The 21,984-nt window shown below is 37.4% G+C and overlaps 1 protein-coding gene and 1 long non-coding RNA gene across 3 annotated transcripts in view; one reads left to right on the top strand and one right to left on the bottom strand.

Moving 5' to 3' along the window:
• Window positions 1-20,505, top strand: LOC113954773 (prostatic acid phosphatase-like). 2 transcript variants are annotated; one of them, XM_027659548.1, is made up of 12 exons: window positions 1-73; window positions 370-487; window positions 5,957-6,052; window positions 7,981-8,067; window positions 9,010-9,162; window positions 11,761-11,859; window positions 13,318-13,422; window positions 14,435-14,567; window positions 15,969-16,051; window positions 17,854-17,960; window positions 18,545-18,714; window positions 19,597-20,505. In XM_027659548.1, exons 2-12 carry the CDS (start codon window positions 371-373, stop codon window positions 19,713-19,715), a joined length of 1,269 nt encoding a protein of 422 aa, XP_027515349.1. In that variant the 5' UTR covers window positions 1-73; window position 370; the 3' UTR covers window positions 19,716-20,505. The 2 variants fall into 2 exon arrangements, with proteins under 2 accessions (XP_027515349.1, XP_027515348.1); XM_027659547.1 differs by lacking the exon at window positions 1-73 and having other exon boundaries at window positions 215-487.
• LOC113954775 overlaps window positions 14,017-21,984 on the bottom strand; it is a 17,583-nt gene continuing 9,615 nt past the window's right edge. Inside the window, exons 2-3 of the long non-coding RNA XR_003530335.1 lie at window positions 18,597-18,660; window positions 14,017-14,075 (exon numbers count right to left, since the gene is read on the bottom strand). This is a non-coding gene — a long non-coding RNA (uncharacterized LOC113954775). The remainder of the gene's footprint in view (window positions 14,076-18,596; window positions 18,661-21,984) is intronic.

Raw genomic sequence — 21,984 nt, forward strand, 5'->3', positions numbered from 1 at the left:
GTTCTGAGTTCATCCTCGTGACCACGCTGTAGTTTGGAAAAATTCCAAACCCTGAGAAGTGGAATCAGAACAGGTAGGTTGAAACATTAGGAATGCTTAGCAACTCCTTTGTATTTTAACCTCGTCCCTACACTCCAAAAGAGAAAAATATCAGAGAAAGAAAGGAACAGAATTATGATTTAAGAAGAATGTAAACAGTAATTTGAAAACAAAGGGCAATGTAATTTGTTGCGTAGTCACACAACATTCCTCTTGCATTTGAAATGCACCAGCGGCAGTTCCACCCTTTTTGAAAGTACAGCCTGACATCTCAGCTGTTCAGCCCGAGCAGCTGCTGGAGCTACAAAGCCTTTTTTCCTCCTCTGCCAGGATGGGTGTGATGATACAGGTTCCCAGCCTGTCCAGGATCCTGTGTTTTTCTTTTCATTTTATCCTCATTTCACTTCAACAGACTACCGCAGAACGAGAACTGAAGTTTGTGGTTGTAGTAAGTAGTTTTGTTCTCTATTTTGTTGTGGGGAATACAGGGAATTTTATACCTCTGTCGAATCAGGCAAGGTGGGCAGCTGCTATGCCTATCTTCTAACTTTAGAAATAACTACTACTGCCCTTTTGCTTACTGAATGTAAAGACCTTAACTAAAGATGGATAAAAATGCCTCTAGTTATAAGAATTTTCATCTCCTAACCTCTAGTTATTATTTCAAGATATCTGAACAAGTTAGGTTTGTGGTAGATGCCTAGTGAATAGCAGTTAAGAGATGCAAAGTTAACTGCTATGTTTGCCTATTCTTCCTTAATTTAGCTAACATTCCAATTCATAATCCAAGAGCTGGTGATTATGGCTTACCTATTCTGTGCTTGGAAGCTGAACCTTATGATGTTATAGAAGTTACCATAAAAAAAAAGTATTTTCCATTTCACAATAACTGAATTGTCACAGGAGTATACTGAGAAACAGAAATAGGCATTTTTATGTAGAGAGTTGAGACACATGTTGCATTAACTGCAATTAGGCTGAAAATTGACTGTAATAATTTTTTTGCTGGGCCATTTCTTATTTTAAAGTAACTAGACAATGCTTCAATGTCCCTTTTCCCAATACCTCAGGAAGAAGAGAGATTAATTCAATGTAATATTCTGGATTATGAAGGTTGAACCATAGTCCTTTTCATAGTTTTTTCTTTTTTTCTTTTTTTTTTTTTTTTTAATAAGAGGTACATTGATAAAGAATAGTTATATAGAATAGTCTAAAGTCATATTTTCTATACAAAGTTGAGGGGATTGGAATTTGCATTTATAAATAGCAAATTGAAGATCTTCTCCTTCCACCTTTCTCTATTTGAGACATTATGTGTATGTACAGGTAACAGGCAGAAGTGCTGTGTCCAAAATATATCATATGGCTCTAGATTAAGTATTTCATGTCTTGTTATCTGTTGGCTGCACTATAGATGCATAACTTGGAGGGAGGCCAGAGTGCACAGGAAAAACCAGTCCTACTCCTGCTGACACAGCAGGGACTCAATGTTAATTCCAGTAACATTCTGTATAATAGCAATATATTTAAATGTTGTTTCAATGATAACAAGGAGAACTGGACACACAGATGAAAACAGGCAGACAGTAAGCCTTGGAGAATTAACTCCTTGAAGGGAAAGAGACTTCTATTGAATTGCAGCTGTTACTGTGTTCTAACGAGGAATGGTTTTGCACAAAGACTTAGAGGAAATGTTCACCATTATGGAGATAGAGGCTTCCTTTCCAAGATCATCTGCTTACCATAACTATGAAGCCACTTACCAAGATACCTATTTATTTCTAGGGTAGCTTATCACAATTAATAATAAAATAGTAGGTAAATTTCATTTAAACTGTCTTCCTTTTATCCCTGATACATTTGCTTAGGTTGACCAATCACCTAAAAAGTTACAATAGGTTGAATCTTATCACAATGTGCATCTTTTTTCTCAAAGCATGGCTTATGTGTGCTCAGTTGAAATTTGCCTTCTGAACTCACTAAATTTTCATGGGAGTAGAATTGCTAGCATAAATAAATAGCATAGGAATTGGCCCAGAACATATCACTTGTATAATGGGATATAACAAGGGTATGGCTACCATCAAGGTAAGTCTAAAAGACATCTTTCTGACATAATTCAATAGCCATTCTCCAGCTGTACTCTGAGTCACTATGTTTTCACCAGAGAGTATTACCGTACTGTGAAAATTGTCATAATGACTTTTTAAAACTTTCTTAGCAGAGCTGCACAATATAAAATACATCTGCATGGGAGAAAAAAGCCAGATAAATGTGTCTTTTTGCTCACTTGTAGAACTGTGCTGTGCCTGGGAGGATGTCTCACTCCCTCCTCACAGTTTCCAACTTTATGCTGATTCCATGTATTTTGTTTATTGGCCACAAGCCCTTTTGTCTGAAAAGCTCTAATTCAAGCCAATTTATCAAAACGCTTTTTAAATTTTCTTTCTCACATGTAATCATTAGCCTTCACCATAATTCTTTTGCACCGAATTTAAACCAGACAGAAGAAAATAGGAAATATGTAGGACAATCAGGTAACCAAGTAGAAAAGAAATACTGTTTTATTGCCTCTGCATAAAGAAGTCCTGACTTGTAACTTCTGTCTCCACACATGCACTCATTTTACCTCTTATGCATGCAAAGAGGTGTGGCTTCTGAGGTACTATGATTTCATCATGTCTTTCTTCTTGTAAGTCTGGATAGAAAGTGTTTACTGAGCATCTTATCTCTGAGTATGATTTGTCTGATCAAACCAAGCCATCTGAAACCTTGACTAAACATGCTCAGTACTTCTGCATCTACCGTTTCTCTGAACTGACAGCATGATATTTCTACTTCACTCTTGTGTCTTCATTCCTATTGCTGGCTTCAAAGTAAGACATTTTTTTGTTTGAAGCTGAGTCTGTCAATAAAATTGTCTGTAAGAAGCTCACTATTACTCAGAGACAGATAATTCACTGTAATTCATGGCATTTCTGAATGAATATGTTATGTATACTATACATGCCATATTCTCAGCTCATCCTCTCAACAGTTTTTCTCCAACATTTTTCACCTGGCAACAATGGAAGCAAATGCTGGCCAAAGTCTCAGTCATGTGACCATTTTGATCTGATGTGATCACCCTCCTAAAGTTGCAAAGAGTGACTGGGTGAACTCAGACACCAGGTCAGGTTCAAGCAGTATCAGAGTTGAAAGAGAGGTATTGGATAACTGTGCACCTATTGCTTTTGAAAACTGAGGTAAAGTGCTTCAGAAAGGACTGCTGAAATGAATATCCCAAACAGGTCTGCTTGTGTATTTTCTCCTTATGTGTATTCTTGTGTATATTTTTGTGTATATTCTCCTTGTCCTCCCTTCCTTCTTGATTTCTAATGTCTTTTCACCTTTTATGATGCCTCCTTTCTCCTTTTCCCTCATTCTGCCATGTTCTGTGTCTTCTGAAAGGTCAGGAATGTAATCTGGAGGCTGAGAGTAATAAATGCTGTAGCACATCTATTTTTAGATTAATTTAAAGCATCAACTCCTTTTTAACAAAGTTGAAATTATAAGTGTTGAGAAGTATACATTGATGAGCAAGACAAGATTTGTAGGGATGCACTTTTTTTTCCAACACTATCAGGTCTTCTAACGAAAAACATAAACTTCCAATATACAAGCTCCTATTAGAGTTTTAAATGTAAAAAAAAGTCTCCTGAAAGGTAGCAATGAGTGAACAAGTTAGTCTTTTAGGTTAAGTGTTTGTTCATAAGGTCATTGTTTCATTTGCAACTGCAGCTGAAGCAAGGTCATTTTCAAAAGTAGCAAGCAAGAAGGAGGTTTGAGCACAAAAAAAAATCAGTAGCCTGAGAAGTTTCATCCTCCAATTCCTAAAAACAGGTTTTTGCTCTTAGAAGTATTTGTTTCCCCCTTGATACTTCCAACTTAGTGTTCATGTCATATTCATATGTCACTGTGAACTTAAGGTGAAGAAATATAAACAAGGAACTGAACTCATTCCTATTTTATGTGAACTAAAAGAAGCTGTGCTGCTTTTCAGAAGAGCAGACCCTCCACTGCTTCAATTTCCTAAGGTTACAAAGAAAGAAAATAATTTTCATTACATCTCCTGCTCCCAAATATATTTGAATATCTTTAGATCTTGATCCCTTTTGCATGCTACTCTCTGTTCAGGTAAAATGCTGCTCTGTTCCGGCTTATTGAAAGTTTTTAGGGGTTGACTGTTGTGACAGTAAAATACACGCTGAGGGTTATGTCATACATGAAGTATAAATATCACAAAGCAGTATTTAAAATCTAACACATTTTCAGTAACTTTTCACTAGTAAAAAGGGCACATTTATTGGCCAAGTGTTGATCCATTTTTAAATATTGTCTAAAAAAATAGTCATTTAAATATGTCAGTCAGTTTGAGCAACTGTCAGTTACCCCTAAAAATGCTTTTCTGTGAAGTTGGATAACTTAACAAGAGGATGCAGCTACATTGAAATTGGGAATTTAACCTTCATTCCTTACAAGAGGCACTAGCTTGTCCAGAGAAACTAATGAATCCTATTTTACACTGATGTATGTCAGCATGTCAAAACACCAAGGAAATAATCAGGGGCACAAAAGTCCTTCTCACTTGTTTTTTTTGCACGCAACTGAATCAGTCACCAGACAATGTAGCTCTTCACTTATTCTCCTCTTCATTAGAGGTGCACTGAGAAATGGTTATAACTAACTGATTGAGATTCCAAATTAGTAAGAAGAGAGATATATAGGGAATTCAAAATTGCATGGAGAAGCAAAAAAAAACTAAAAAAACCCAAACAAACAAACAAACAAAAAAAAAAAAAAAAAAGAAAAGAAAGATTTTATGGACTATTTTCCTGTTCTTGAACTCAGAAAAAAAAAGGCGTGGAGCTCTTTTCCTGAAATGATGCAATTTCATGTTGATCAACATGTTGTTGATGATAATGAAAAACACTGCTTGGTTTACTGGAAAACATTCATTTCAGGTTGGCCACATCTTCAGTGAAATTCAACTAGCAAAACAAAAAAATAATAAGCAGTATTCTAGATGGTTCTAATGGTAACAGGTACTCTAGCAAACTTTGCTGTCTACTGTAGAAAACGAACAGAGAGAGAAATCCAATTGTATTTGCCTTTAATGGACAGTATTTTCCATTTCTGAAGTACCTGTTCTGGCACAGGTTTGTGCACTTCAGTACAGAAGGCTGATGGAAAGGGGGTATGCTGTAATTAAAACATTAAGCCACACTGCTGGTGTTTACTTTGAAAAATATAAACATGAAACACCTCCCAGTGGGAGTGGCAAACTAACTAGCCCGTACAACCGTCTCTGATGTTTGGGCAAGAATGATGTGGCTTAATGAGGCAGTGGAGAGTAATAATTATGAAAAAGTTATATACCACCGAGGTACTAGGGAACAAATGTCCTTTTATGAACAAATATACCATGATTCTACATTGTCATTTTATTCTGCTAAATCGGGAATGATTTGATTATGGGAACATTGACAAGTAAAGGTAACTTTTGCAATAGTTGCGTCAGCATTCTGGAAGGTTGTCTGGAGCCCTATGAATGTGTATTCCAGCATTTCCTTTCAGATTTCCTGTCTAGATACCTAGCTATGAATGTAATCCCAGCACTAACATCTTCGGTGATTAATTTTATGTTCTAGGAGGAAGAATCATTGGGCTTATGCCCACTTAATTCCTATATAATTATACATATTTTTGATTGTAAAGAATGTACTCCAATCCTACTTGACTAGGTTTCTGCAGACTCTCTAATATTTTCATTTGAAAAATGGTACTGGAAGTATAATATATGCTTGACTTCTAGTTAGATAAGAAAGGAATGTTAATAGCATTAAACTAAGGGGTTTTTTATTGGTAATACTGTTAGGTTTTCCGACATGGTGACCGAACACCAATTGTAAACTTTCCAACTGATCTACACAAAGAAAGTGAATGGCCCCAGGGATTTGGACAACTCACCAAGGTAAGTCAACTTTCTTAGAAGAATTTATATATGCTAATAAAATAGGAAGTGGGAAGATTTTTTTTTATGTGTCTCAAAAACATTAGCAAATCTCAAGTGCTGATAGTTGGTATTAGTGATACCCCATAATTCATAAACATTTTTGTAATGTTATTCATCCAGCTGCTGTTAAACTGAAATCTTGTTTATCATAGCTTTACAACTACCTTCCTAAAAGCAAGAGCTTTTTGACATTCAAGTTAATGGTAAGTTTAACTGCCACTTAATGTTGTACTCTCAACACTGATGAAGTTCTAGTGACCATTAAGCACCGGGTCCTATGAGAGGGTAAGAGAAAGACACCAGTGCACCGGGTCAAATGATGAGTCCACATCTCAGCATTGGACTGAAAACTACCATCTCACAAAACAAGGGAAGACTTGCAGGACCTAAGGTTGCTTCTGGGGACAGTATGTCTTCTAACAAGGTTTCTTGCAGTCCAGAGTTTCACTAGGATGCACTGAACCTACTCTGGCATTTCAACATCGAGCCTTAGCTCTTTAACTGTATTTGACATATGAAGTTCTGGAGCATAGAGAGGCCAATGCATTTCCTAATAACACTTTGTCATGATGCAGAAGCATGAAACAGAGACAGGTCAGCATTTAATGTTTGAAGGGAGACTTGAAAGATTTGTAAAATTAAGACACTCAACACATTACTATCCTCAGGTACATAGCTTATGTAGTAAGAGGAACTAAGTTTCTGCTTGGCATAGACTTTTTTCAGACATTTTTGGTATTTTATTTTCTTTTTAGTAACAGTAGTAAGAATGTACTTCTCTGACAGCTAAAAACTTAAAAGTTCATCTCAGGTTTTAGAAATGAATAACAGAAAAGACAGTGTGCAATCTAAGACAACTGCAGGCACACCAAGACAAAGACGGAAGAATGTTACTTCAAGCATGAAGTGTAAGCCACAAATTTATCAGGTTGATCAAACAGCAGAGCAATGACAATGATGAATACTAGGTTGTCAGTCATCCTCTCTCAGCTGTCGGTAAGTGACATACGTTATCACTTAGCACCTACAGACTTACAGTACTGTGGAAATTGTATTTGTATAGAATTAGGTGCAGCGCCTTTCTGTAGCAGATGCTGCAGTCTTAGCAGTTCAGAACACATAATTTTTTTTCACAGATATAAATGGTATTTCTGTTAAAAATACTAGATCATCTACAACATACACAGTTGTGCTGGTTTTGCCTGAAGAGAGTTAGTTTTCCTCACAGTAGTTAGTATGGGGCTCTGTTTTGGATTTGTGCTGAAAACAGTGGTGATAACACGGGGATGTTTTTGTTACGGCTGAGTAGGGCTTACACAGAGTCAAAGCCTTTTCTGCTTGTACCACCCTGACAGTGAGTTTAGCTGGGTGTGCACAAGAAGTTGGGAGGATACATAGACAGGACAGCTGCCCCCCCGACCAAGGGATATTCCATACCATATGGTGCCATGCTCAGCATATAAAGCTGGGGGAAGAAGAAGGAATGGGAGTAAACATTCAGTCTTATGGTGTTTGTCTTCCCAAGTCACTTTCCTGGAGGCTGAAGAGCTCTCTGTCCATGGCAAGCGGTCAACAAATTCCTTGTTTTGCTTTGCTTGCATGTGTGGCTTTTGCTTTGCATGTAAAGCACTCTTTTACTTCAACCCTTGTGTTTTCTCACTTTTACTCTCCTGATTCTCTCATTTCACCACGGGAGAGTGAATGAGCAGCTGACTGGTGCTTAGTTGCCAGCTGGGGCTAAACCACAGCAACCGTACATTATACACTTAATGATTACTTAAAAACTGAAGGCGCACACACATAAAAAAGAAAACAGAAAAGAAACTTCTACATTAAGATTCTCCAGTCACCTTAATCTAATAGTCACCTGTATGCTTGCCTCGCAGACTGGAATGCAGCAGCTGTTTGAACTCGGACAGTACATGCGGAAACGATATTCCACCTTCTTGAACAGCACATACAACCGGCAAGAGGTATATAGCTGAACTGTCTGGAGCACATTTCTCTGGCATAGCAGAACTATGGATTTATAAAAGCACATCGTCATACTCATTTTATTAATGGAAAAATTAAGGTAATAGAAGAACATTTTTGGAAGTCAGACTTTTATGTCAAGGTTTAAACACAGACTAAAATCTAACTTTCAGCTCCTACATTCAGTTTGGGTCTCTCACAGCCAAATTTTCCTGAACTGAACAGCTCCACACCACCAAAAGAATTGGGAATTTATACGGTGACTCCAAATTGTTCTACTCTGTTGAAGAATGAATGCCTATTCACTCATGCAATGGGCCATGCTCACATACTTCATCTTGTTAAACAGAGGTCTCACAGTTCTTTGGATATGCTTATCATACAGTACAGATCCATTGTGGGGAAGATACCACTACCATTTTGGTCTATATATTAGGGATGCATTGATGGGAAGGTATGAAAGATTATAACTTTGCCAGGCTTCCAAGAGAAGTTTATGATTTTAAGTACCTTAACATTCCTGAGGTATAGCTGATAGATTATGGAATCACTTAGGTGGGAAAAGATCTTTATGATTATCATGTCCAACTGTTAACCTAACACTGCCAAGTTCACCACTAAACTATGTCCCTGAGCACCATGTCCATATGTATCAATGTTCTGAATATCAGAAGATGGAGAGCTTCCTTCTTTTAAATCATGCTTTCTTATTCTCTCAGTTCAATATGAGGGTTAGATTCCAAATTAAAAGATGCCTTGGCAATTCCGTTTATGAAACTGAAGTAAGGCTCCAGAAAGCTGAGTTACGGTTTCACTGTTTTGACTTTATGCAAAAACCTAACACTGAAAACAAGAAGGCAGGATTCACGAGTTGGGTAAAATTTCCCTATTATTTTTATAGCTTCTGTTTTATCTTTAACTCTTTGCCATTCTATCTTCAGTTTTACATCCAAAGTACAGATTATGATCGCACCATTATGAGTGCCCAGTCGTACCTTTCTGGCCTCTTTCCACCAACTAGCAGCCAAATTTGGAACCCTGAGCTTCTCTGGCAACCCATTCCAGTTCATGTTTTTCAAAAATCAACAGAGCGGGTGAGTACTGGCTAGATGCTTCCTATAATATCTTAAACTTTCACAGAAGCAAAAAAGAGAAAAAATGGAAATAGCTAAAAAATATTTTCTATGCTTTTTGAGTTCAATCTAGTAGAAAATATCAAATGCAGCTACTGGTTGACAAGTATATCATAGGTCAATTGTAATAGCTACATGAAAATCCTCCTTCTGTAGTTGCAGAATACCTCAACTGTCATATACACTACCATTTTCTTCAAAGCACACTTGTCTTGACCAGAACACTTTTGGACAGTATGCTAGGGAAGATGCCCTAAACCCTTCCAGGAAACAAATGCTTTTCTAAGCACCAATCCTCTCTTTGGCAAGTTTGTTTCATAGTTTATTCAAGGAACTGAATTTTATCCAGGCACTGTAATGACCTCAAAATTACACCTTCCTATTCTGGTAGCACTTAGGCACTCTAATTAAAGAGAAGGGTCCTTTTATGCTCAGTACTATAGAAACGTTTAATGAAATCCTAGCACTTCTCTTGCATATCTTAAGAGCAGACCCACCTGAATAATAGGTCCTATAGAAGTTTTACTTTACTTTACTTTAGCTCTCTCTGGCTGACTCATGTTTACATTTTAATTTCACTTGTTCTTCTGACAAGGACTGTGTAAGGAACAGTGTGTCCAACAAGGATGAAAAGCTACTGAATGTAATGACAGAAAGCCTAATTTTCTTCTGCCTTTGAGGACAGAATTTGACTTTAAGGAAATTTATGCAAATCCCCTATTAAATAACTGCCTGTCACCAACATCAGAGAATAGATTCTGTCATCAGGAGGTGGCCACACCTGACTCCCTTTGGTATTCCTCCATTCTTTGAGACCATGCCTGAAAGCAGGTACAGAGTGAAAGGGTTTCCACAAACTGGATTAGGCACAATGTGATTCAGCTAGAAATTTAGCCCTGTTCCTCAATGGAAAAGAATGCTGTCACTGCCATTTAAATGTGGGACACCAGGGGAAGTTCTTTCACCAGCAGACCAGAAAAGCATCAAAGTGGTCAGGGCTTTGCCCAAACAATACCTCAAAGCCCTTAGGGGAATCACAATGCAGTGTAATGACCCGTTTGAAGAAGGCAAGCTCATTTGTAGGAGTCTCTAGTACCTCATTGTTTGTGTGGCTGCTCTGAGTGGGTATTGATGTTTCACTGAATCACACCTCTGCAGCAACTCAAAATTCCTGTTATATATGCAAATCACCTGGAAAAAACATTGTTCCCTTGTTAAACCAAGCAGATGTTTGAAGGCATTTTCAAGCCCCAAGCAACACAAAGTGGGAAATTGAGGCCAAGTACAGTCTTGTAAAAAAAGGTAATCACAGTTTATTTTTAAGCCACTGAGATCTATCAAGACTTGACAGGCAACAGTACTGAGTAATGCTTAATGAAGTCAAAGGGAGTGGTTTAATTAATAACACCTAGAGAGGGATAATTAAGCCATGCCGCAAGAGAAACATTTGTTATTGTGTAATTAAACAACATTCCCCAGATTCATATTGCAACTTTGAGCCTTCATCCTCTAGTGTGCTGCTGTTACAGAAAAATTGTAGTCTTGGAAATATGCCCAAGTGAAAATGGGCTAGAGTCGGTGGCTACTGCAAACTTCACGTTGATTAAACAAAGAGAAAAGAGATGTGCAGTCTGTTAATGCTCACCCCAAGACAGAGTAAACACTCTTGCACATACATAAGCCACAGATATAGAAGTTATTTTGTCCACTGTATATTAAGTCAGTTCCTTGACATGATTTGTATGGTTATAGGCTAATATTAGTGCTGGGTCAAAAATGCTCTAATGATGTGACATTAAGTGCTGAACCAGTACAAGCTTGTTTTGCTCATCATGACTTTTTACTGACACTTTATGCTGGATCAGGTATCATTTGTCTCTCTGTAATTGGTATAAACCATATTGGCTAGAGCACAGTGTTTGAAGAATGCATGTATTTACACGTGGTTCATATCAAATATGTACTATCAGGTAACCCTGTAATGCATACACTTGCAGTTATTAAAAGTGAACCGTATCCCTAAATAAGAATAGAGCCATTAGGCTCATAGCTTTTTGAGATTTCAGGAGTACAATTTATTTGTCACCCTTGTTTGGAGTTCTGTCCACTAAGTGGTACTTAAAATGCTTACCATGATCCACTTATCTCCAGAGATGAGAGCAGGATGTGTAGATGCAAAAGCAGTTCAGGTTCTAGGACCAGGTGGAGTCAAGTTGCATCTGGGGGGATTCAGAAATTAAGGAGGAAATGGTAGCCTGATCATGCACCCTGATCCAATCTCCCACTAGACACACGTAATTGCTTTTTGCCAAAATAAGCTCAACTGACGGAAATCAAGCTATCCAAAGAAGTAGCCACTGAAAAGCCAAACTACCACAGTCCATTGCCTATGTTAACCAACTTCATGAATAAGGCAGCCAAGCAAACAATTAAGGAGTAACTGTTGCACAGCCATGGATCTCTCTAACAAATATTACATCATCAATCTCAGTAACAGAAAAAACCAGAGGGGTGTTGATAATTTTAGAACTATTCTAACTTTTACTTTTCTGGTTTCAGAGGCTGAACTTTCCTCTGCCTGACTGTCCCCGTTTTGATAAACTTCAGAATGAAACACAAACATCCAGTGAATTTCAAAATAGAATACAACCATACATGGTAAGACAAAATAAAAAGAAAATAAGAAAGAAATAAAAAGTAAATGAGAAGAAGGAAAGTAACTAAGATTCAGAAATTATGGAATTGCATCGTTTCCTTTTGCTAAAATGCAAAAATATATTAAAAAAAAATTAAAATCCAGAGGACTCTTACAATCAGAAATTTAGGCCAACAGGATCAAAAAGTATGTTTGATATGTTATATATTTCTCACACTTTTCTACAATAATCTTTTAAAATGTGAATTTAATATTAATTTTCTGAGACTACTTAGAATTCAATTATCTGTGCGGAAGAGAAATTTCTGGATGCAGCAATTTCTAATTTTACAGGGTAGCACAAAACTAATTCTAAAACATCTGAGAAATCTGAAGCTTAGAAAGGTTTATGCTTTCCCGCTCTGACTTTCTGAAGTTGGCACTGCAGCAGAGAACTAAAGCAAGCCTAACCAGGAGAACACTCTGATTTATGTAAATTTCTCTGAATGCATTTTGGATCCATCACAAAACATGCTTCTGTTTTGGCCCTGACACAAATCTTCACAGTCAGAGATTCAAAGTTTTCATTCCAGTGCTGCAGCAGGATGGTATACTTGCCTCAAGCAACCATGTTCATGTGGATAATAATTGCTCTAGATCGTGGTTACTGCTGCTCTCTTGTTTGCCTACCATTGCACTTTGTAATGGTATGACTGCACAAATAAAGCAGGGGTCTCAGGTCCTCATACCCTGACTACACTCAAAGTCACTTCAGGCTTACTGCCTGGGCTAAACCTAGTATTTTTCTTTTTTTTTGGTTTATTTCCAACCTTTCCCTAGCTCAGCTACTCTGGTCAGCCTCACTCACCTGCAATGGGTGGTGAACTATGACTTCATAACTATCCTCCATCTCAGCTGATAGTATGAACAGGTAACATGGGAATAAGGGATATTAAGGTATCCCTTTATTCTTCTGTGGTAGCACATAAAAAGAATCTCTATGGGGATTGTTGTGGAACTATTAGATATTCAGAACTATTAGATATTCAACTCCCCTTCAATGGCAGAAGTAAAACCTACTTTCCTTTCCAGTTTCTTTTTGCCTCACCTCTTTTCATTTTTGTATTTTCTCCTCATCTTTTTTCTCATGTTCCTTTTCCCTTAGTACCTTCCTCTTCCTTATCTCTGAAGGCTTGAGATGACTGAGGTAGCTTCTTGAAACAGTCAGAAGAGGGAGAGAAGAGTGTGACAGAGAGCACACCAAACTTATCCGTAGCAAGGACAAGAAAAACAGCGTCTGAAACAGAGACCAGTACCTTGAGAAGTTACAAAATGAAAACTGCAACCAGAATCTTCTGCTACAGGGGTTTCACTTGTGAAAAATTAAACAATATTGTGATGCCAGGCGTTAATGGATCTATATGCATATATGTTCCCTATGTATTGAATATTTGTTGTATATTCTTCACTCTTCCCACCAGGATTTTATACAAACAATGGCTGTTAACACAGGACTTGAACTAAACAATCTTAAAATACTGGATAATTTCCAGCTCTGGAATACATACGATACTCTACATTGTGAGGTAACAATAGGTCAATAGATGCTGGGGAAGAATATAACTTTAATGCTGGGTTTCAATTACACCATGACAAAGTGCTTTCACAGGAATGAGTTGCCTTCTCTTCTGGATCTGCTTTTTTGGTTTTGTTTTTATATATATATTTGAATATAAGTTATAATTTAGTACTTTGGTATCAGATAACCCAAAAACATGGTTTACAGCTTGGGAAACTGTTCTTTCCATTTCATGTTTTATCCTGAAGAACAGACACCAAAATTCATTCCCATTATTCCCTTTCTTCCTTCCCAATATCATGCAAGAGAATTATTTGAGCATGCTGCCTATGATATATTTGTGATTTTTAACAGAGAAATGAAATTACCAGCCTTAACCTATCAACAGGTAAACATAAAAAATTTTGAACATGAGAGATAAGATCAAGATCCAGCGGTTGAAAATTTTTGAGGTGATGATTGCTACCAGTGAAAAAAATCAGACTGATCATAAGAATGGATTCCATTCAGCCTCAGTCATTACCAGCAGCACATGAAGCCTTTTGAACATATCCTCCACACACTGAGGATATTAAATGAAATAAGACACTGTCACTCTTACCTGACTGGAGAGTGACACTTGTCTGTAATTGGTCAGTGATAGAACTGGTATCTGGACAACTGTATGGAAAGGCAGAAAAAATTAGAGATGTATAACCTGAAGACCCAGAGGAAAGGAAGAGGACAAGATACATGCCCGCGATATTTCCCACCAAAAACATATATCTCTATAGCAAAAAGACATTATACCTACAAAGAATACCCTTCGCACAGGTGCTTCTGCTTTTCCTATACACCCACTTCAGGTTGATCTCCACCCCCACAAAGTGCATTTCAGGGCATGCTGGGGAGTAAAACCACACTGGGCAAAGCATTGCAGGACAGCCTCAGAGAGTCTAAACTTAGCAGTGTGAGCCTAAGCAATAGGATGATGGAAACCAGTGAATTATAAACATTATTTTGTTTTCCTTTATCACTAGGGTATTCACAATTACACCCTCCCTGTATGGGCCACCAAAGATGTAATTGACAAGATGGAAAAACTGGCAGAATTGTCCTTATTATCACTATTTGGGCTTTATAAAACAGAAGAGAAATCACGACTACAAGGAGGTAAATAAAAAAATGCATAGTTCTCAGAAAGGAGGAGACAATGCTTATAACAAAAAGCAACATCCTGTCACTCATGCAAAATTATTCACACAGAACCTTCATTTGAAACTATGGAGATTGGATGCCATATTAAGCATTAAAATATGTGCTGAACACTGGCACTTACATGGATGAGATAGTGCAACAAGGTGTAAAAACTTCTGTCTTTTGTTATTCCAGATTTTTTAAGAGATTAGAATTTTAAGAAATACTATAGAAATATAAAGGAAAAAAATCAGGCCCTCATGGGTAAAACCATTACTGATCTTATAGTAGGTTAGGTTAAGTTCTGCTTCTCCAACATTTATTCTAATTGTTTCCAGTTCTTTGTTTTTTCCCTTGATGTGCTGGTTATATATTGTGCCAAAACCTTGGCAACACATTGGTAGCCCTCTGAGTGACTGATACAAAGCTGCTCCAAAACAGTCTGATCAGCAGAGAAGATGAGAGATTCCAGTTATGTCTATACTGCAAGAACTGCAACAAATGCTTAGCTCCAAAATAGGGGTGCATAGGCTATGCATATTCTGACACTGCTTCAGGAAACAATTCAGGAATTTGTCACATGATCCCCAGGTGTCCATGAGCAGGAAATGCAAACAATTGAGCTTGAATATCTGCAGGCTGGAACATTTGGGGCTAGGCTTTCTAATACATGTACTGTGCAGTCTAGCTCTAGGTAAAGAATTATTAGCAGACTCATTGTCCAGGCATATATAGACCTCTGGATCCAGCCATACAGTAATTACAGGCTCGAACTGGCATTAAAGCCCACTAGCTGGCAGATGACCATATAATCTGGTCAGAACTATTTATCTAGTATTCACATGTATGCCAGTTATGTCCACTTTCCTTATAATGATATAAATTGTGCTACAGGGAATTTCTGCTGCCCTTATCCCTTTGGTTTTAGAATGTCTCTGGTCCAGAGGGGGACTACAAAAGAGCTTTGGAAAAAAATGAGAATCGATACTGTGTAACTTGTTGGAAATAAATAGTTAAAATATTTCTTCAGAATGTAGAGAGGAAGAGACTAGCACAGTTCTCATTATTGCAACACTAGAAACAGACAAAAAACAATGGAGAGGAGATCTCAGCATAACAGAACTGGAAGTGTCATTAGCCCCGGTTCTTAGGATAGTTCTAGATGATTTCCTGTGAATCCTGTCTCTTCCCTTGACCTCGAATAAGAATCATCTATTTTACCTCTGTAATACTTTCTCTCTAGTCATGAAATTGTAGTAAGCTAAAAAAATAAGTATGGGGCCTGAGTAGATGTCATATTTGAACCTCATAACCTTTCACTTTTTTTGTTTCTATGCAAATGTTATACCTTCATTTTCTTCTTCCTATCTTTTAAAGGTGTCCTTGTGAATATTATTTTAAATAGTATTAAACAAGCTGCCAATTCTTCAAAACCAAGAAAAATGGAGGTCTACTCTGCAGTGAGTATTTTAATCTTTAATAGATCTTGCTTTGATTTTACCAGTAAAAGACCCTTAAAGAGAATAATCAGTGTTTCCCTGTAAGTTAAGTGAAAGAATAATATAATACAGTTTAATTCAGCTAATAAGCTGAACACCACACAGGACAAGAACACAGCATAAGCATGGCTCTCATCTCAGTTTAAGTCAAACTATACTTGGCAAAGAAAACTATGCATGTTATCATTCAGTTTTCCTATGACTTTATGGTTTATTTTTCCTTAAGTGCTCCAGAGGTAGTGGCACATAGCAGAACTTCAGCTGTACCTCCAAACCTCTCCTTTGTGGTTTTTTTTGTTTGTTTTGGTTTTTTGTTTTGTTTTGTTTTTGGGGTTTTTTTGTTTGTTTTTTTTAATTGTTATTATTTTATTTATTTTAGAGGGTTAAAAGAGCCACTTGGGTCAGAGCAAGATCCACTTAGCTCATTCATTATTCTGTCTTTAACAAGCGCCAAAGGCACAGATGAATGTGAAAATAATGCCAGCACAGAGTGATAAAAGGTTCCAGGCAATCTGTGGCTTAGGGACTGCCTGAGGTGGAATCTATGTCTCTGTGTTTAATAGCTCTTGACAGACTTTCTTCTATCAACTTATATTATCACTTTTTAAATGCATTTATACTCTTGGCCTCTGCAACATCCCGTGACAATGACTTGTGTGTTAAAGTAAAAAAGTACTGATTTAGGTCCTTCCTAGCATTTATATGTTGAGAAAAAGGAAACAGTCAATCTTTATTCACTTTTTCTGGGTCACTCATGAATTTTATATTTTCTGTCATATCTCTTCCATCTTTCCTTTTCTGAGACAGTCTTACCCTATTTAATCTTGCTTCATATAGAAACCACTTGATACCTTAAATCTTTATTGCTGTCCTTTCTACATGATTTCCAGCAATACTACACTCTTTTTGAAAAGGAAAAAGAAATGTATCCAGGTTTTTCACTTCTGCTTTAATATCTTGAGAACAAGTAGACTGTTATTTTTGAAATTGATCATTCTAAAAAGTTCCAGAACCTGAAAAATAATTGCTAGACTACAGATGCTGAAAAATAGATGCTAGACTATAACATAAATAGGCCTAGCAGATATGTATATAAAGATGCTTACTACATTTATGCATCAAAGTGTTGGGACTTCCTTCCTTCAGCTCCTGCTCCTGCTATCCCTGCAAGAGGAGGGATAATGGGGAGAGGGAGAGACTACAGGTGGATGGATAATTGGTTCATAAAAGTAGAAGCCAACTGAGATTTTATTGTATGAGTCCAAACAGAAGGAACAGCAACTAAAAAAAAATTCTGAAGTGGAATCAAGAACAGTTTGCATGTAACTATTTGTCTGGTGTACTATCTAAAGAAAAGAACTTGTATCTTTACTTGAAATGCTGTAGGATATATTACTTTACACTGATTTCATCTGACCTGGGAGCAAAAAACTCTACTGGAGGAAGGAGTAGCAAAATGCACTGAAAAAACTAGATTTATTACTGAGACCACATCTTGCTTTCCCTCAGTATCCCTGTCTCCAAAATACTGCCAGATGGTGTAAGACACATACTGCAGTAACTCTTTGGAAATGTCTCCTGCTGTCTGTAGAACCCATGTTTTTCCCAATGGTGAATATACTGAATACAGTTTTATGGTCAAATTTATACAGCGTTTCTTTTATCTTGATTTCTACTCCCTTTCTATTCTTGTCTAATTACTCTGCATAAATGCTAGTTGACTTAACTGGCTTTCAAGGATGGATTTTTTTTCCCCCCAATAGCATGACACCACAGTTGGGGCTCTCCAGATTGCTCTCAATATTTTCAATGGAAAACTGCCACCATATGCTGCTTGCCAGTTTTTTGAACTCTACCAAGAAAGCAACGGGCAAGTATCTTCTTATCTATGCAAGAACAAGAAGTATTTGGAATTTGTTTCCCCCTTTTTCAAAATAATTTTCCTCTCAAATATTGTGAGGAGATACAATTTTGATTTAAATGGATACGTCAGTGAGCAGTCCATAGGCACAAAGTTATACTAAAACTAAGAAAAAACACATTTGCTGGATGTGCATGTATGTTTGTGCTTTGAAAAACAGGAAGAAGAGGAAAACAAGCCTTATCAGATAGAAGTAAATGATAAAATAAATTTTCCTGATTCTTCAAATGGTAGCAAGAACATTTCCAAGACTTTTCATAAATCCCAAGGCAAACCAATTGGCTTAGAAGAACCTGGTGCTGTTGCCATTCAAGGAGCCTTCTGAAGGACATTTTCAGCTGACTGGTGATCTGTGCAGCAATATAACCAGCTTCAGCAAAGTGGGCTTTGCAGATGTCTTTCACAAAGCCTCCATTCTTGAAGAACAGGTTCTAGAGTAGGATGTTAGAGCCTATTTCCAACATGCTGTCTCCAAATAGGAAATCTTCTATTTAAGAACATTTTTTAAAAAACTTTTCAATGTTGTTAATCAGGCGATATAGCATCGAAATGCATTATAGGAATGACACCTCAAAGGATCCTTACCTGCTCACTTTGCCAGGATGCACCTCTTCTTGTCCACTTGAGAAGTTTGCTGAACTAGTTTCTCCTGTGATAACAGAAAATTGGTCAAAAGAATGTGGGAAGAAAGACAATGTGAAAGGTAGTGTAACAGTTCTGTATTTTCCACATAAGACATGGAGGCAGAAATTGTATCAATGGCTTCAAACTTTGTACCTTTCACACAATAGACAGATTTCCCTTTAACAAATGAGGGCCAGATTTACTATGGACAAAGAAGGTCAACAGAAATTGAATTTCTCTAAAAATGTGAAGAGTAGACTTGCCCACCAGTGTGAAGGCAGTGCTATTTTGAACATACTCATGTAAGGAGCTGCCTAAAGGCCATGGTCAAAACTAGAGCTCTGCTTGTTGAAAATGTCCAAGAGAATTATGAGTGTGGGTGCTACGTAAGGGTCCTGTGTATCTTGGATGCATCAGACCTTCCGTAGATGCAAAGCAAAACTGGCTTGCAAATGCACAGAGTGGTGCATCTGTATTTCTGGCACATGTACTATGTATGGAGGATAACTTAACCTCAGCTGTATGGAGTGCAGCTAATCCATGCAAATATAGGGGCTATTTGCCTCAGCCAACAGCTGAGAGCTGATAACCTCTTCCCACCCAAATATTATTGCCTGGAAGAATGAGAAGACTTTTCCATAGTCACAGTATTTCCTCCTTCCTGCCTATATTCATTATTTTGCTGATCCCTGATGAAATTCTTTTTTTTTTCCCCTCTTACCCTGTGGAAAACTAGAATTAAGATTTGCCCATGCACAGGAAGCTATCTATGTATTTCTAGGATTGAAGTACATGTTCTTATGTTGCATGTGTCAGAAAATGTGATGTTGCCAGAAATACGAACAAAACATACTATATTTCCATTGTACATATTTGTAATTAGACTGTTATGTCTGCATCTAAAATGATACACATATGTCTTTCATTAACTCCCTTTTCCCTTGTTGTTTGTCCTTCACAGATATTTTTATCGGATTTGATGTTGCTGTTGGCTTGTTGTTCATTTTTAACCTTGTACTGCTCTACCTCCTTTATCATTATGGACGCTGCAGGCGCAGAAGCAATTACCAAGACATTTAAAGAGGAGGTAAAGAAACAAAAGAGAGAGGAGCTAGACATTGAACAACACTTGAAGTTGCTGATATCCATCAGTTTGCTCTGGTCCAATTAATCTCCAAAGCATATTCAATAAATTTGAAGAGCTGAGGTATCTGTGGCCTAGCTCCTAAAATTCTAAACAACTTCAGTGAGAAATACTGTAGTAATATGTAATTGTTAAGAATTACTGGATGAATGGAATCACGTTAATTTATATCTTTAGGTTTTCTACTACCATTAATCAATCTTATATCAATGGGTAGGGTGAAGGGATGCTATTGCCTATACTTTTTTTTTAATACTGTCTATAACCATTTAGCCCTTCGCTGCTCAACAAGTCTTTCTTCAAAATCGCAGTCTGTAATATTTTCTTTACTTCTTATAAATGAATATTTTGTTGATACACAGGAAAATGTTTTTAGCGAGCAGAAGCTGCAATCACTGTATGAAAAAGATTCATACCAGCACACGGTCATACTATTTCTGCATTTATTCACGCAAATCTATCAATGAGATTTGACCTTGGCCTTCAGCTAATAAAAGTCTTCAGCCTGCTTTTTAAAGGAGTTACACTACTATAGCTCTCACTGAAATTAGTAGAAAATGGAATAATCTCTGTCACACATCCAGGCATCAAGCAAAAAGCTTAGTGCAACAGCATCTTGGTCAGCATCCACAACTTCAGTAATAAGGATAAGTTAATACATTAAAATCTATTTTCTGCCACTACACTGATTTCCTATTTTTCTGAGCTCTAGGTCATTAATGATCCTTTGCCCTGCAACTTTTCTACAATGTCTCTGTTCTCTGTCCTGCTTCAGGTCCTGTCCATAATTTTATTCTTTTGAGCCACTCTTACAATAACTCCTCAAGCTATCACACTTGTCATCATCTTTAATTTTAATCTACAATAACTGATTTAACTCCCTGCTCTGCTTAAAATCCTGTATGTTAGCAAGGCATGCACTGAAGTAAGAAAACAATGATTCTGCTTTTTGTATTCTGTGCAATATATTTTGTTTAGATTATAAGCTCCTAATGGCAGGGAATGTTTCCATAACTGCTCTCCAGTATCACAAACTAGTATAATAAGCACTAATATTGCTGTATAAAATCCTGCTTATCATCATATGTTTCAAGGGCTGAATCAAGACTTTTATATCCTGTAGTCCTGAAGATGATACTGTGAATTCCATTACCACAGAGAAGTCTTTTCAAAAGTCAGGACAACTATACAAACAGGTGCCAACAGCAGGTTCAGCTCAACAGATACAATGAGTTCAAGCTAATGGGCCCAAGCTAATGCTTCCTGTTGAGATGCACAACTCTAGAGAAAGCTGAGAGATGGAGCTGTTTGGCTCAGGCAAAGCATCACAGCAAAGTGAATACCTTGCATCTGGACTGATGTTCACTCACACTCTCTGGGTTGTAACTTGGAGCCCAGGAGCCTGGGTTAGCTACCACTGATCTAGAGATCAGCCCTCAATATTACAGCTGTAGACACGTCTAAAATGTGAAGTAGTTATATGTAGTGATATTAAATAGCATAAATCAAACAGAATAACAAAGGCTTGTGGGAATGTAGCACCTCCCACATTGCATTTTCCTGTGGTAACTTTGGCTACTGAAGTGTCCACCTTTTGAAACACTATTTCCCACTCAGTAAAAAGCTTTTAGCAGTATCCATGACATTTCCATTTTATTTATTTTGGGAAATACCATAATCAACAGATGGATTTGATGTTTTATTGTATAACAATAAAGGGCAAAGCTGTGAAAGAGATGAAAGGCTGTCCCTAAATCAGATGGTTTAGATGTACAAGCTTCAACTTTTAAGTAGTAGTTCTGATTCTCATGCAAAAACTTAAAGGACTGTCCATATTGCAGTCAAAAGTATTACAGCTGCTCTAGGAAACATGCCTGAGCTGGCTTCATTACTATTAGCACTGTACTCACGGTGGGGAAAAGTTCGGAACAAACTGCAAAACCCATCCTGGCTCCTGAATGTGTGTGTGTGTGTGTATGTGTGTGGTTACTCAGTGTGTGTGTGTGTGTGTGTGTGGTTACTCAGTGGTTACCCAGTGCTGAGCTCTGTACTGCCATGGCCACAATGCTGTGGGTACCCACTTGAGGATAGATTATGTCTTTTATTAGAGGCAGTCAGATGCTTGAAGAGTGAAGATGTATCGTTGACTGATAACAGGCAGTAAGAACTGGTTTTGAGATATCAGAAACTCAATCAGTTGCACTC

The sequence above is a fragment of the Corapipo altera genome, unplaced genomic scaffold, assembly GCF_003945725.1.
Source record: "Corapipo altera isolate COAL_440 unplaced genomic scaffold, ASM394572v1 44b, whole genome shotgun sequence".
NCBI lineage: Eukaryota > Metazoa > Chordata > Aves > Passeriformes > Pipridae > Corapipo > Corapipo altera.